Genomic DNA, 17,888 nt, shown 5'->3' on the forward strand with positions numbered 1-17,888 from the left:
TTAAAGATTCATTGGTGATTAGTAGATATTTTTTAAAAGATCCATTAGTAGACATTTTCTAAGACCTATTGTGATCCAATAAGATGTCTTCAACTGTTCATACCTGGGATAAGAACCTCCTTGTGTCCCCAGTAGAACTTGAGCTTATGATCCCCAGTGAACGGATACACCATGGCAGCTACAGACGGCTCGGAGCGACGGCAGACAAAGTCAAAGTCCAGCATAGACTGTACAGCCCGGGTCTGCATGCCCCACACGATAGCCTTGGTCTTGGCAGAGAAGAGGGGTTTGGGCCCCGCGGACCCTAAGGAACGTCCGGGCCCCGTAGGAGAAGTAGGGGTGCTCACGGGGGAAGAGGGGGTGACGGGCTTGCTTTTTTGCTGAAAAACAACAGAATATAGCAAATGGTTAGCCCAGTGGTAAAGCGCTTGATTGCCATGCAGAAGGTCCCGGGTTCGAATTGCAAATATTTCAACGGGTTACTTTCTGGTGTTCTCGTGTTGACCCAGCACCTGAATAGGAATTATTGTGTCTCTTATCACCCAACTGATGACGGACATACTACGGGCTGAGCATTCTACGACACAGACCACATGCGTCTAATCTAGCAGCTTTATCATTGCTACAAAAAAAAAAACAGCGGTGAAACACTCATCTTTTTTTTTTACCAAATTACCCATACCAATTCTATTCAAGAAAATAATGGCCGAGAACTTTTCTATTATTCAATTCTCTCACCTGTTCCTGGCCCCCAGGTAGTAGGAAGTTAGCTGTAGCGCCATCAGCAGAGGTCTCGGATGGGATCTCCTTCTTGCCTAACGCCATGCCTACAATAGCAGTCATGTGAGTCTCGGGTCCGAATACAAACAGGGGAATACCTAAGGTTTTGCCGACCTCACGGATGATTCTGAAACACAATGAGACAGTTGTTTGGTAAAAAAAAAGGATTTTACAACGGTCTTGGGGCATGTTTATGATAAAGCTGTCTGCTAGGGACGTTAAACAGAGAGTAGACTAGAGTCTGGCTGTAGGACTATAAACAGAGAGGAGAACAGCTAACCCTAACCAGCATAGCTAGCTGGTAGTTCTTCAAAGGTTTCTCTTTGGTTTTAAAGACCAAACACAAGTCCTCACGATGGTTGACTGCGGTTCAGGACAAGCCAATTAAACATGGCTAGAGACCATGACCCGGTGTATGGCAGATGAAAAAGATATCTTTTCTTTATTCTGCCATTATCATTCGGTGAAAGCTGAAGCCGCTAAAACAACAAAACTAGAAAGTTCGCCCGGGACGGGAATCGAACTCACGACCTAGCACTTACAAGACAGGGGCACTACCCTCCAAACTTGCTAGGCTACTTTTTAGTTTGAAAAATCAGGTGTCAGGCGTCTGAGAGACCTGGGTCTCTAGCCATTTCCGCCACACAATGCCTACTAACAGCAGACCGTCTTGAACTCCAAGCTTACCTACTAGGCTGGTTAATTTTAAGTTTAAAAGTCAGGTGTCAGGCACTCACCTCAAACCTTCCTGATAGTTAGGGCCGGCTCTTCGGACAAAGATGGAGATCTTGTGCTCAATAAGTTTGGACTGGAACTCAGTTAGAGCGGTGACAATGCCTTTGAATGTGGCAGCCACGTTGGTGAAGTTGGCAATACCTCCTCCGGTGATCAGGACCTGAAATAACAACCAAGTTTGTAAAATGATTGTTGTAAGAGGTTTGATAGAGGGAACTGTAACTGCTAGGGTCTCATCGTCCCGAAATCTAATGGAGAAGGAAGACAGGATAGGAGAAAGCTAGCCGTTCCGAGAACGAACATTATCAAAATTTGACTTGGACTTGTACCTACTTGGAAATATGTATTTTAAATGTACCTAAGCCTGTTAAAGTTCTATCATTGCTATGCTATCAGGTGCAGTTGAGTGATCAGGACCTGAAATAACAACCAAGTTTGTAAAATGATTGTTGTAAGAGGTTTGATAGAGGGAACTGTAACTGCTAGGGTCTCATGTACTTACATCTTTGTGTGGAATGAAAGGTTCAATGATAAAACTTCTCAGCTTTCCTGTAGCCTTTCCGATCTGAAATTCACAAAAACAAAAGTCGCATGAGAAAGCTGACGATGCAACTTTATTGTTTATTATTATTAGTACATAACTATTAAGAGCGAGGGTACTCGTCCTTTGTACGGGAAGAGAGGGGAGGGGTATATCGATCAATAATATACACACTCGTACATTATGTAGATGTACGTAGTACGTACATTATGTACGTACTGTGGTACTGTGATCATAATATGCTACTTGCAACCATTTTAGGCGCATTTTTGAGGGGCTGTCATTTTAAATCAGGATGGGAAATGATGATTTTTTAAGTAGTCTATGTTAATTTCAGTACTCTCCCTAAGTTTCCATAGTTATGTTGCTAAAAAAATTTCATCCAGGCAATCGCATACTCATGGCTTTTCCCGGTCACAGTCAATCTGGGTGAGGTTTAATGTGAGTAGGCGCGCGGGTAGCTTGTCGCAGAATGGAGAGTAAAACCCCCGTCAATAAAGACCTTGTCAGTCAGTGCAGTGACTTTAAAAATAAAGCTTCTGACGAATACTCACCACTTGATCCTTGCCCATACGTTCTGAAATCCATGATTGGGCACCTTTGAAGTCAGTGTTGACTTTGATTAGGCCGAGCTTGCCTCGTCTCTTGATCAGCTGATCGGGCTTAGCTACGAGTTTCTGAAATGGGGTTTAAATTAAGTTTCAACATTATTTACGACTGTGATTACCACAGGAGAATTTACACATTAAAGGAATTTTCACTCAAGATTCCATTATGTATTAAAAACATTACTTTATTTCATAGAATATTGACAAGATTCTATTGATTATGGCGCAGGCAGAGAACTGTAGAAAGCATGCCACATTTTAGGTATGTATTTAAAAACTCTTTGATGATAGTTACCTCTTTAACTAGGAATATTTTAAAAAAAAATCCATTGAACATCTACTTTTACAATATAAGAGGGACGTGTGTACAAAATACTAGCAAAAAGGTATATATGTACCAAAGAAAAGTGTTGGCAACAAAAATTAAGGAGCACGGTAGCGCTCCGCCCCGCCAAGTCAAAACAGTTTGACAGTTCATCTTACCGAGGATTCTAGCCAGGGTTCATTACGGACAAGTTCTGCCCAGCTTGTCTCTTCCTTGACGGCGGCAAAGCGGCACTTGGCGGCGGCTGTGTTGGGGTCAAGATTTCGGTTGATAATGTCCTTACCGGTTGCCTCACTGATAGCTTTGGCGGACATGGTTCAAGTCTGAAACAAGACAGCCAAATTTTATTACTTCCTTACGGATTGCTCGCCTCTAAGGCTGAGTGGTCAAGAGCACTGACCCTCAACCTAGAGGTGCTTGGTTCGAATCCCGGCCGGGGCGGAAATTTTCTGATCGAACTTTTCCGTTCCTAGAAAAGCATGTATGTAAAAGAATCTGCCTTGCAGTAATGCGAAAGCTGATCCATGGTACAATCTTAAAAAAAAATAATAATAATAATAATAATAATAATAATGATGATAATAATAATAAAAAAAATATGGATTTTGTTTTAGAATAAAATAGAATATACCTTATTTATACAGACAGGATGAGATCGAAAAGTCCCTTTCCCCCAAAGTATAATTAAGGTCTTAGGTATAGGTTTGGTAGGTAATAATTTTTTTATTATAGTTTTACAATGTAAACAATTAACCTTTTATTAGTTTTAGCCTTATTCCACACCCTTTCCATAGCCAAATACCAGAGCCTTCTTCAACGAGAAATTTCTTGTGCCGTTTTTTGGTGTGTAGTGTGTAGTAGTGGGTATGTGTCGTAGATTCGTAGAAGCTTAACCCATCCTTTAGAGCTGTTTGGTCCTATACCTAAGCCTCAGGTGGGATTTTTGTGTATGGAGTTAAGCTGATGTGTATGGTACCTACTTGAGATATGAGATGACAGATGTGTATAGTAGACCAAAAACGTGCATGACGGTAATTACTAATCACTGACCAAGTGGGTAAGTACATATTAAAAGTATTCACTAACTAGCTAAGCACATATTAAGGTATGAGCAGTTTTCCATTGAGATTTTCCCAGTGGCGTATAAGGTTTTTTTCCTGGGAGCCCCCTATATGAGTCTTATTGACGAGGGGGGATGCTCCAAATTATGGACGGATTATTTAAAACATTAGTATACAGTTGGGGAGCCCCCTCTGAATGTCTTTAATAAGAGTGGGATATACGAAATACGCCAGTGGATTTTCCGCTTCTTAGGTTTCCCTGTGATTTTTTTCATCAGGATAAAAAAAAAAAACCTATAAAGATTAGATTTGTCTTAATGTCCGTAGGTATTAGCACTATGTACATAGGTATGCAAGACCGAAATGATTGTAAAACATAGACGGCCGTCGATCGAACAAGGTGAATCTATGTTGTCGAGGCAGTGTGAACGGTTTCAGTCGACATCGATCGACGTCGGCTATGTGTGAACACAGCTTTAGAATTTAGGAATGAGATTCAGACAGAGGTCGATGATTTTAACTTTTGAATATTTGTGATGTAAGCTGAATAAGATCCTGCACCTCTTTCAAAACAAAGAATACACGAAAGTTGGTTGAAAGATAATCTTCATTTAAGATTCAGATTTCTGAATTAAATCGATAAAAGTGCATAAATAATCCATCGAAGCATTGGGAAATTTTGTAATTCACCAACAATTCAGAATTGATGCGAATTGCCAAATTAGGTGTTTTAAACAGGTTCTTTTTTACTTTTTTAAATCAAAATCGACAGGTTAAGAATGAACAAGGTGTCATAATGTAAAATAATCTGATTAGATTCACGAAGAATTGCGAATAAAAATGAGGCAAAAATTTTTAATTTTCATTGTAAACTTGTTCCAGTAGGTACCTAAGTGTGAAAAAGTTCAATGAAGGTTGTGTGTAAAACCTTACTCTAACTCTAAAGTGTGTGAAATCTAGTTCTTAGGGACAAAGTGAAATTTGACCTAAATCAATTACATTAACAACATCTGGTTTGCTTCAGGCAACTTATAATGGAAATACCCCAACGACTTGTAATATTCCCATTCTTCCCATTTGAAAGGAAAACATTTCGCTGAACAAAATCGAGCTAGCAGATACGGAACCGCTGGTGTTGTAGGGAGCCCGTTCCTTAGGCCAGCCACTCGCTATCAGGTAGACCTGATAGGTACACCTGATCAGGTCCGCCTGTCAGTTCTACCTGATATGTAGTAAGTAGCTGGCCTAAAAAAGAATAAAGACTCAACAGCCAAAACGGATTACAAAGGCAAAACACATTATATCCCCCTTTACACGCCCATTGTAACAAGAGCAGTTTGATTAAAATAGCAAATCCTACAAAGTCGATTACCTAGCAGAGAGATTTCTAAAAATGACCGGGGCATTACCTGCGTCATAGTTCGACCGTTCGCTCATTTAACTTTACTATCAGATTGGACAAACAAATTCATAAACATTGCAAAGGTTAAAGGTCTCGTTATCTTTCACTCAGTCCCAACACGTTAGAAAAAAGTAAAAATGATTCGTCGTTCAAAATTTCCCCCTTGGGAAGTTAAGTTTTTTCCGCAAATTTAGTTTGGTGCTTTCTTTGAGTCAATATAAAACTGTTACATATGTACATCCCTTCCGGTTGGAATAAGCTATTGGTTGCACAAAGTGGTTGTTTTTTTGAATCCTCTAAGTTTCTACTTAGTAGAGCTATCAAACTGTTTTGACTTAATGGGGCGGAGAGCTACCGCGCTCCTTAATAAACTTAACAATCATAACATCAGTAATGTGTGAAATTCTAGGGTATGAGCCAATTTGAGAATATTACGTCCCCTAATGACACATGATGGAACATAATAATTATGACGTCTATTTTTTCCTGCAAAATATTTGAGACGTACCTCTAAGAACATTCTTAGTGGCTCTAAGTTTTGTTCCTAGCTACGTCTAATGAGCATGCACATCCCACCTTGCAAGATTTATACAAATGATTAAACATGACTTCCAGCAATAGACTGATAAGTCAATCTCCACTTTCAGGGCACACAAAAGTCATCTCAAGTTAAAGGTGCCCTTGCAAAGGTTAATGTTGAAAAGTTCGCACTTTTATAATAATATTTACTCAATGAGTATAAGTTTGTGCTTTTATTCTTCCAAAGCAAAGCTCCTTCCTATCCGTATGACCTTTCCAATTCTATAGGAGCAGTTTACTGCAGTTGCTGGTACGTATTTCTGTAAATCTAGGTAAAAGTTACCATTTCTTTTTTCCGCAACTGAGAACACCTTTTGTGTGGCTCTAATTGAGAACATTTTAGGACAACTCTTCATAAAGAAAGTCCCAAATTGACCCAATAAACCTATTATTACAAAGAATACAAAGGTATGAAGAAAGTCAATCGCTAGTTAGTTTTTCGAGATAATGGGAACTTGGGAACAAAGGTCTGATGTGCTATTTTAACACAGTAATCGTCCATAATGATAAAAACTTGTGTCTTTGAAGTTGTAAAGGTCAGTGATGTTTTAGATTAAGGTTGAGTGGAAGAACATGCCTTTAGGACTCAACCTCGTCCTTTGATTAACTTTGATATTTTCTATTATTTTCTTTTAATTCACATAACAGTTACGTACTTTTTTCTTGTATTGGTTTGGCTTTAAGACCCGACCATACAGCCAGAGTGGCTTAAGTACCAATACCAATAGATAATTGACTAATTAAATGTAATGTATTTCTTAGCTTTCCCTAGACGCACTGTAGGCTCAATACATAACCACGTATGTAACACTTGTTATAAATAGAATCGTAGAACCTTTGGGCTATGGCTCAGATATGGACATAGCTAACTTTGTTATGTACCTGGTACCTAAGAAATACCAGTCCACCAGAACCAATAAACCAGCTCGTTGAGTTTAGTACATTTAGACACCCTGTATAGATAGATTATTTACCGTTCTCCATATTTACTGAGGTCATAACAAAAAGTTTTACTCTTAACAAAAGTCAACACGAATGGAAATGACCATTGTATTAAAAATATCAATGGCATTGACCATTGTACAAACGAAAACTAATGCCAAAAACATCAAGGACCTTGACAACCAAGACCTAGTTCCATTCTAATAGAAAATCTGGTACCTCTGGCACTGGAAAAATATGCCAGCATTTTGACAGTATACTAAGGTCGATCTAACACTTGTAAGTTATACATTGAGGCAAATGACCTCTACCACGATTCTCGATCCAATTGATAATCATACGACATAGTGCTTCCCTTTTAATTGAATCAAATACAGAACATGCAAGTATAGTAGAGCTATAATAGAAACAGTATTGTGAGTATTGGAGCTCCTTACTGTTCCCGCTTTGCAAAATATGCCGCTATAGGGCAAGATAGAGGATAAGAGGGGGAAATTTTCCCAGGAAGATATTCGGTAATTTACACCAAGAACTATATTATCATCATCCATAATTCCTATCAATACAATACATACCTTTCTCAAACGCAACATAAATGAGAAGGATCCAAGCGTATTCCAAAGCAACACTTTTCTTATCAAAGTTCTGAATCTTCTTTTGGGAAGAGGAAAAGTGTCTCAAAGACCAGGGGTTTTATCGATCAGATGAATTAAAGATATACAGTTCTCCTTAAAGATTTGAAGCCCTTATACAAACTTACAAGACATACCGAAATATTGTGTTTAATATGCGTTCAAATCAGCAAGTAATATGTACCTAAATGGTCTGGTCTAGTAAAGGTATAGATACATGGGCAAAAACGGAAGTTAGGTATTCACGCACAAGGAAAATCTAATCACTAATCACTAAAAATCAGTTAAATGCTCACTTAGAAACTTTCCTATAAAACGATTTCCACTAACGCACAACTCACTTAGCTATGCACAACATAAAACGCCGAACAAAATGTTGAGTCACTGTAAAGCACTTAACGCACAGGCAAGTAGGTACAGCCAAATATTTGACAAAAGTAGGTAATAACCTCACATGTGACAATAATTAGCATTCATAGTACAATGACAACGGCAATGGAGCAGTTGCAAATGGGTAAAAATTATAAATAACTGGTTGATTCCTATGTAAAAAGTTAAGAAAAATCCAAATCTTAAAACTCCCAAAGCCAGCCTAGTTAGCTTGGTTGGTAGTGCGTCTGCCTTGTGAGCGCCAGGCCGCGGGTTCGATTCCCGCCCGGGGCGGATTTTATCCTGATGGTATAATGTTCGTTCTCGGAACGGCTGGCTTTCTCCTATCCTGTCTTCCTTCTCTCTTCGATTTCGGGACGATAAGACCATAGCAGTTACAGTTCCCTCTGTCAAACCTCTTAAAAAAAAAAAAACCTACGTCAATAGTTTGACAAGACCATAGCAGTTACAATTCCCTCTGTCAAACCTCTTAAAAAAAAAAAAAAACTCCCAAAAAATAAATGTAAAGGGTCTAAAATTCAATTTTTATTTTCCGTTCTAATGAAAGAGTTCAAAGATGTGTGATGTCAGACTTTACGCAGTTGTTTTTTTCGTCCGCTAGGTAGCGCCAGTATGCAAGCACGCTTGCGGAGGAGCAGAAAGAAATGCGCAAAAACGTATGCGCACAAACACGTTAATGTGTTGCCTGCGAAGGAGCTTTGCTCGGGACATTTGATATTTTGATGTGACGTCATCGCCTACGGGAGCGTATGCCGTGTTATCAAAGTTCACGATTTAACGGTTTTTTTTTTTTTTTTTTTTTTTTTTTTTTTTTTTTTTTTTTTTTTTTTAATTTTTATTCTGAAAAAGTTCAAAGATTTGTGACGTCAGACTTAACGCAGTTGCTATTTTTGTCCGTTAGGTAGCGCCACTATGCAAACGCGCTAGCGGAGGAGCAGAAAGAATTGCGCAGAAACGTATGCGCACAAACACATTAATGCGTTGCCTGCGAGGGAGCTTTGCTCGGGACATTTGATGTGACGTCATCGCCTACGGGAGCGTATGCCGTGACGTCAAAGTTCACGATTTACCGGTATTTTTTAAATCGATTTATTTCGGAATCTAGAAGTCGTAGAAGAAAAAGAAAAATCCCGTTGGTCCTCATTTTTCCTGCTCTATGACTTTGAAACATCACTCAAGTAAGCGCAACTGATCTATTGAGAGAAAAGGAGGAGGAGGAAGGGGGAGGAAGAAGGGGATTAGAAGAAATAATAGGGGAGAAAGGAGGAGCGAACGGAGGGAGATTGAGAGAATAGGAAGAGGAGGATGAGGAAGAGAATTTGAAGAAATAATAGGGAGGAGAAAAGAGGGATAAGGAGAAAGAGAGAGAAAAGGGGAAGGTAAGAGAAAGAGAGAGAGAGAAGGGTAAGAGAAAGAGGAGAGGGGAGGTTAGGGGAAGGGAGAGTGAAGGAAGTAAATGGCAAGGAGGGAGATTTTGGGATTTGTACAAACTTACATAAATGTAAAAAAAGAAAGTAAAAATAGTTTGGTACTTAGGCAAAAATCTTCAAACTTTGAAATACTTTTTAAAAAATTTCGCCTGCGGCGCTCAAAATTAGATCGGATTGCATTTCTGATAAGTTTGGGGGGGGGGGGGGGGGATCGCCTATGTTCATACGAGCTCGTGTGTGGCCCGCGAAGTACCTCCCAATGTAGCATGTGGCCCGCATACACATGGAAGTTGGAAACCCCTGTTCTAGGACGTTAGAATCGCGCATGTAGTGCGGGGTACTTGGGCTATACTAGGGAATATTCGGAATAATTTAGATTTTAGGTTGTAAAGTGTAAAGGCAATCAATTAGTATCCAGAATTCAAATTTACAATTTTACACATTGACTGGGAGGAGAGGACAGTTAAGTTACTTAAGTTACCTATATGAGTTTGTAATCCCTCAGATGGTTCCCAAGCCACCAATGTCGATAAGTTGTGGACAGGTCGTTAAATTTCAGTTGTCTTGACAAAACGGCCTTCACGTGTAAAACAACAGAGGCCTTATTGTAATGTTTAGTTAGGTAAGGTATAAATACCTACTTTACACTCTCTACCTACTTATCATACTCCAGTGTGGTTGTCTTGACAAAACGGCCTTCACGTGTGAAACAACAGAGGCCTTATTGTAATGTTTAGTTAGGTAAGGTATAAATACCTACTTTACACTCTCTACCTACTTATCATACTCCAGTGTTGAGTTGAGTAACTCAGGAACGATATTAGAAGGTCCGGTAGTCAACTAGTCACTTAAAAAGTATCATAACCTATCTCGGTGGTGTAGTGGTCAAGGCGCTCACCTGGTAAACAGGAGGGCGCGGGTTCAATCCCAGCCGAGGTATGGAATTTTATCCTCAATATAATTTGAGAATTTGACCACAATAATAAAACTAAGAAGACGTACTTCCAAAATAATCCGCTAGAGGGCACTACCAACAATGGCTGAGTCCACACGCCATCCAGATCACATTCCCCGCAACACCCCGCGGTTTTCTTGATTCTCGCGGGGCCAGTCCCAAGTTAGCAGTTAGCACACCTCTGCCTTGTAAGCGCTAAGTTGCGGGTTCGATTTCTTTATCCAAAACAGACCGTGGCTTTCTCCTATCCTGTCCTGCTTTCTTCCATTTCGTTTGGTCCTCAAAGTTGGCTGAATAACGAGGTTTCTATCTACTTTTCTCTTGAAAAAGGCAGAGATACACCCCAGGGCTGATTGAGAGGCCGTCTGAACACGGGAAAGGGCGAAGAAAAAGAGTATGGCCTAGTATTAGAGCACAATACAATTTTATTATGTAAGTACTCTACATAATAATAGTAGTTCACCTTAAGTAAAATGAAAACTCAAATGCATTTAAAACTTATCTAATAATAATATTATGACTATATTTCGAAAATGAAATTAATATTATGCAAGTATTATCTAATACAGAGACAGAAACATGGACACATTGTGTCACTGAATTCACATCGACAGGTAAACCATTTTTCCTATCATATTAAACAAAACCTGAATTAAAATTAAGCTATGATAAGCTATACATAGAATATAACAATTGATAACTTCATACAACATCATAAAGAAAACTTTAAATCGACCTAAAAAATTACCTCTTGAAAAAAGGAAAATTACGTATATTTGAGTATGACCCAAAATATTGTTTCCTGAGATATTCTATAAAAAAAAAAAAAAAAAAAAAAAACATTGACATTAAAAGAGTCTTTTTGCTCCAGCAGTAAGTTACTATTTTTTGTGATCGAATTCTCAAATTGAGACCAAATTCCACGCCTTGGTTGGGATATAAATTCACAACCTCCAGATTTTCAGGCCAGTGCTTGACCACAAGGTGTTTTGAATGTCTACAGGAACTCTTTCACCACAAGATAATAGCCATAATGAGTAAAAAGCTAAAAAGTAACAAGTCGAATATAGCGAATGTTTTAAAATTTCAATATTTACCTGTTCTATCTACATAAAATTATCTTACACTCTCATGTGAAAATAATTCAAGATTACAGGACATAAAAGGTAATTCAAAAATCTCAGGCTAATGAACACAAATGATTGAAAATTCCTGCTTAACAAGTTGCGGGAATCAAGGAGAAGGGAGAATAAAAACAGGGGGTAACAATAAATTAAGTAGACATTAATAACAGACAACACTAGAAAATTTAGACCGAGAAGGTGACACGGAAATCTTAACATATTTGGAAATTGGAACCGTCTACTCTTGCGAAAACTCCTCACATTCTGAATTTTCATTGGTAGGCTGGTAACTGGCAGATCTAGTTCTTTCATAGATAACCCAGCTCTGTGCTTCACATTCAATCAGAATCTAGGATGAGCTTATGACTGGTCAACAATGGCCTGATGTTCGACACGATACCAACATTTTATTTGTTAGAGTGGAGTTTTTTCAATAGTAAGGGAAAACACGGCTTGGAAAAACTGTATCTAGATTGGGAAATGCATATCAAGTAAATGCATAGAAAAATGAGTTCGTTTAAATCAAGCTCACTCATATTTATGAACAAAATACTGGCTCTCAAGTAGGACTGAAGCATCAATTTTGGTCAACATCAGTCTGACTTGAGAGGTAGAATTTTTTGTTCAATTTCGTGTGTGTGTGTTAAGTAAAGATGAGTGTTTCACCGCCGTTTTCCTTTGGTAGCAATGAAACTGGTACATTAGAGGTGTGTGGTCTGTGTCGTAGCAAAATACGGGAGCTTCGGTTTCCGTAACAATAGGGACAGTTATATTGGTAGGTAAAGATACAAAAGGAATATAAAATCGTAAGGGGGGGAGAGAGTATAAAAGTGGCTAGTTCAGTTGGAGAGTCGTGTGCTTGAGAACAAGTGCAGGTAAGGCCTGGCGCGCAGCCAGAGCCACAGGGCCTCGAGAATGTCAAGCATAGGTCATGAGGCGGAAGGTTTGGCACGCCGTGAGGTGCGGCGTGTCACGTAGCTACGGAGCGCGCGAGGTTTGGTAGATTTGGTCCGACAGAGGGAGGCTGCACATGTGATGGAGATCTTCGATGTGGACCTGGGGAGTAGAAAATATTAGGATATAGAACCAACATGTATAAGGACACAGAACGAACTTATAAATATGACGGCTATAGCACCAACAATACCAACATATATAAGGGTTTAGAACGTACTTATGTCTAAGACGGGTATAGCACCAATTCCATATGAGGATATTAGCACCAACATGAATAAGGGTTTAGAACGAACTTATGTACATAACACGGCTATAGCACCAACATTAACTTATTTGCGGTATAGACACTTCGAGTGTGAAGTTATTTTCCCACCAATTTAAATATTATTTATGGAATAAAAATGATACAACAATAATAATTAAAATAAAGAAAGAAGGAGGGAGGGGCTGCTTTTTTTTAAATACATATAAATAAATACACAAAATACCATGTTCATTAAGTTAACTTAATGCTTAGGAGATAAAAGTCATTTCCAAGATTTGGGGTGGATTTCTGAGGGGAGAGGGGAAGATGAAATATCGTTCTGTTTGCATAAAATAGACTGTAAGAGTAAAGGGACTTTTCAGTCTCATTTTTGCAGTGTAAACACATAAACAGGGTATAAAACTATCAGTGAAAGCCATGTCAATTCAGTTTAGTTTCAATGACGGGGGAATCGTTTTCTTTCCTTCCAAAATGCAAGGAGTTTACTATGCACAATCAGCACAATGCAGGAGTTAACAAATTGGGAATATTACGGAAGGGCAGGGAGAGGGTAGGTTACAATGATTACGAGGTATGTTAGCGCCAAGTGGTAGGTCACACACAACCAAAGGTAACACCAATTGAGTAAAACCGTCTGAAACTCTGGCCTCAATTCTATAGGCAAAACACAATTTACAAGGAAAACATAGCTAAAAGCCATTTATATGTATAATTGTATATGCACAATAATTATGAACACGAAAAACCAATGCCGAATTTGTCATTTCCCCCTGCAAAAAAAAAAAAAAAAAAAAAAAAAAAAAGGAGAATATGCACAATAATTATGAACACGAAAAACCAATGCCGAATTTGTCATTTCCCCCTGCAAAAAAAAAAAAAAAAAAAAAAAAACAACAGGAGTAGACTCTAAAGAAATCAAAACTTGAAATAAAAGGGTTCTGAGGGACACAATATTCAAGCTTGGAAGATTTATCGCACAAAAGCATTACGAGTCCAAAAAGGGAACATTCTAAGATGGAAATAACTACTTACAAACAACTTATGAAACAATTTACTAGAACTACATCACAGCTCACAGCTCAGACATACAGCAAGTCCCGAGTTCAAGCAATCACCATTGTCGCCAGTCATGTGTATTTGGCATATGAATCAAATATATTTGGACATTGGAACCACAACATGAACATTTATGAATGAAAGTAGTGAATGAGTAAGCATAGTATTTCAATTGGGACATAGAACCTCTGAACCTGTGGTAGGTAGGTATATTGATAAAATCTTGGAGGAAAAAAACTGACCACAGAGAAAAATTGAACAATATACTACTAGGAATCTACATTTTAAGCAGGTCGTGTAAATTAATACATTAGAGAGAAGAGATTGGAGAAGATAAACAAGAAGAATAGGCCGATCAAACGGATATTGGAGAATGGGTAAGTATGAGGTTCTGTAGATAACACACAGCACAGTCTGAAGATGAAAGATAATGTCACAGATAGTCACAAAGAGATGTATTTAGAAAGTAAACTACAGCTACAGTAGGAGAAGAACATAATTACAAGGGTATTAAAATAAACAACCTACACGAGAGTACATACGTATAAAGGTGTGTCCACACATAGTCGACCGGCCGTCGATCGACTGAACCGTCCACACTGCATCCACAATATAGTTTCTCCTCGTCGATCGACCATGTTTGGACACACCTTAAGAATATGAACTAAAGATATTTGGAAGAATCTCTACTGTCTACAATAGTCTACATTTCTACAGGATGAATAAAAAATCTAATGAAGAATTAAATAGTATAGCTGCGGTACCTGACAACATCAATTTCGGTTTCTGTAGTGGGGGACGGCTCTTCAGATTGGGGGATCGGTGAGGTCTGAAAGCAAAACAAACACACGGTAAATTTCAGATTCTTAGATTCGGAGGTAAAGGGACTTTTCAGTCCCATTCTAGCAGTATACATTATGAACAAGCTGGGCTCGTCCCTCCGAGAATTTTTTAGCCAGGGTTTATTCGATCGTGATTAGAGAAAATTAGTACCTACATATGTACCTACCTAATTTGTTTAATATTCAGTTTATTATCATTCTTGATTTGATTTTACTTTCATGTAACGATTTAAAATCAAGACTAGAGCTCGTTCTCCCTTTATTCCCAATATAATGTTTAAGTCACCCATCCATTTATTGGCCTTCCTCGGCGTAGCTTAACATAGGTAACGCTAAAACCGGTCTTAAATTAACGATTGAAGTGTTATCTAAAACTTTCTCGCTTTGAGTTCATAGGTCGTCGCGACAAATTTCAAGATCAGAGCTCATTTGTGTCAAAAATGTGAAAAAAATCCCCCAAAAACCATTTTTTTTTTTGCTTTATGGTTCTCTGGACAAAATTTGCACCACCATTTTCGTGATCCTGGTAAAGAGACCTTTAATTTGATATATAGGTCGACCAGGTTTGGACAAGTCCTTCTATGGGAACAGACAGACAGACAGACTGACTGACAGGAACACAGACGACACCGAAGCGAATACAATAGTCCGTCCCTTATACCTTTTTATTACTATTGTAATAATAAAGGAAGGAGGGACTAAAAATGAGGTATTCATCCTAGCAGTATAAAAAAAGATATAGACTTATAGAGCAACATTTAAGGCCAGGCAAAACCTTGTAAAGGCTCAGATTACCATGAAATCGAGCAGGCTACTATAGCTCTCGATTCTGGAATACTCTCAACCCTGTTTTCACACACAAATTCTAGTGAACAGACTCCTGTTATAAAGTATATCGTTGCGTTTGAAAAACAAATTTTAATGCAGTAAAAAAAAAAAAAAAAAAAAAAAAAAAAAAAAAAAAGAGACCCAGGTCCACAATCGAAGTTTAAACTCGGTTTAATTTTAACTTTTGGAATAAGCAATCCGATTGGCTGATTTCAAAATTTTCAGCTAATCAGCTTGCTTAAGCCGAGAGTTAAGAAGTTCTTTGGGAAAAATTTCTCACCAAACTAGTTAACTAGATAACTAGTTGTTTTTTGTATCTCAAGTATGGACCAACGTAGTTCGAATTGACTATGGCATTTTCAGAAGCATATTTCGCTAGCTAGTTAGTTAAATGGAATTAAAAGTTAAAGTATGAAATTGAAAGAATTAGAAGCTAAAGCTACTGTTGTAAAATCACACAAAGTAGGTATACAGAAAAAACTTGTACTTCTATTCGTTTCGTATCTAAGGAAAATATCAAGATAACTACCCAGTTTTGGTAAAGAGCTCACCTAGTAGGAGGGAGGTCGCGGGTTCGAATCCCATAGGGGCCATAGATTATTTGTCAATTGTCAAACGTATTCATGAATCTGGTATAAGCGCTTCGATTTTTTTCTTACGATCTGATAAAATTTGTGTACCTACTTCACAAAAATGTGAGATTTGATCGTAAAACAAATTGTAGCGCATGTACCGGGCTTTCAAATGTACGAAAGTATACTACAACTTCTACTTGAATATTTGTAAAAAAGACTAAGTACCCTAAAAATTATTTAATCGAAAGGTACACTTAAGAATTCAAATACAATTTCTTAGTAGAATAACACTCCTATTGCTAAACATGGATAATGAATTTAAAGAAATTCAAGCTAATAAAAATTCAAAGGGGATGTCCCTAGGGGAATTTTTAAAGTTAACATAATATACTTATATTTATTTGAATGTACTACCTATAAACTAATACGTTTCTTATGGGCTGAATTACTTCAGTGAATGACAGTAACTTCAAACTAACGAATCCATGGAAAATTTCTTTTTAGAGTAAATCCACCTAGTGTCGGATTTCCTCTTCTAATGGAAGGTCTAGGATAGCTACCTGGATACTAAGATACTTTATGGACGAGTGGGGAAAAAATGAGAGGCTTGATCTACCAATCTACCACCTCCCGTGTCTAACTCCTCCACAAGGGTAATATGAGGAAGAAACAAAACTCTGGTCTAGTGGCCGATGATCTACTGTCCAGCACATCACTTACACTTCTCCACTTTCTTATACTTAACAAATACGTTCCTCATGAGACGATTTATTTTCTCCTTTGGAAGGACGGGAGGATTAAGAGTTTGTTGAATGGTTTAACCATTCGGCGTGATTAAAGAAAGAAAAAAAGAGAGACGGAAGGAAAATTAGTAGGGGAATAGGTTTGTCTTTAGATGGTGTTAAACCAGGGTTTATACGCTTTTCCTGGAATGAAATTCCATGACTTTTCCAGAAATTTTTTTATGGGTTTTCCAAATAATTAGGGGGTGGAAATGCTTAAAAATCAGTAATATTACCCCTTCATTCAAATAAAATATGCAATATGCAGAACGTCAGGGAATATGAGGGGGAATGCGCCGTAGGCCGTTTTTCGGAAAAACGTGATATTGAATTTGAACATTTTTAATTTTTGACCGGGTGGCAAATTCCACGACTTTTCCAGGTTTTCTTTAAATTTTTACGACTTTCCATGACTTTTTGGCCAATTTTCAGATTCCATGACTTTTCCAGGTTTTCCAGGTCGCGTATAAACCCTGTAAACGTATTACTGGAGATGGTGGTAAAACCTGCCTCGGTGGTGTGGTAAAGATGCTCTCATGATAGAGAGCGTGGGTTCAATTCCCAGACGAGGAGTATAAGTGTTAGGGTAAAAAAAGAAGAAAAAAAAAAGTTGGTTGTTCCTGTTATTTTGCCTACCTTCTATCGCCCTTACATTGAATAAGTAGAACTAGTAACTCATGAATCATCCAAAAATAAACCATAGAAATCAAAAAGTAAGCGATTGAAGCCATTCACAATGATCGTATTACGCAGGGAGCCAAGCCAAGCAAAAACTCAAAACACTAGGACGAAAAAGACAAGAAAGCGCTGTGTTATTCCAAAACTACGTCGCGAAAATTACACTATAATAGAAAGTAACTTCTTGACAGGAGAGAAAAAAGTCAGAAATACTGGAGGGAGAGAGAAAGAATTAGACAGGTGAGAACTGACTATTTCTAAAGAAGTTATGTTCAAATTCAAAAATAATAATAAAAAAAGAGTAAAAACGCAACGCTCTAAGAAAGAAAGAGTAAGTAAAAAAAGACGGCCAAACACAACGCTTTCGCATACTTTTCTTTCCATTGTTCCGAGTTTTCGCA

At 38.1% G+C, this 17,888-nt stretch overlaps 2 protein-coding genes across 3 annotated transcripts in view; both read right to left on the minus strand.

Annotated features, from left to right (window-relative positions):
- The window catches only part of LOC103505298 (tubulin polyglutamylase TTLL4-like), a 45,934-nt gene that overhangs the window by 25,324 nt on the left and 2,722 nt on the right, over positions 1–17,888 (minus strand). The gene's annotated exons all lie outside the window — the stretch shown is intronic.
- LOC103505301 (ATP-citrate synthase) overlaps positions 1–17,888 on the minus strand; it is a 41,629-nt gene that overhangs the window by 6,972 nt on the left and 16,769 nt on the right. Inside the window, exons 5-7 of the mRNA XM_026820631.1 lie at positions 1,518–1,675; positions 739–907; positions 104–380 (exon numbers count right to left, since the gene is read on the minus strand). Of these exons, the coding sequence (XP_026676432.1) occupies positions 104–380; positions 739–907; positions 1,518–1,675 (604 nt within the window). The remainder of the gene's footprint in view (positions 1–103; positions 381–738; positions 908–1,517; positions 1,676–17,888) is intronic.

Source organism: Diaphorina citri, unplaced genomic scaffold (genome assembly GCF_000475195.1).
Source record: "Diaphorina citri unplaced genomic scaffold, Diaci psyllid genome assembly version 1.1 scaffold162, whole genome shotgun sequence".
Taxonomy (NCBI): Eukaryota; Metazoa; Arthropoda; class Insecta; order Hemiptera; family Psyllidae; genus Diaphorina; species Diaphorina citri.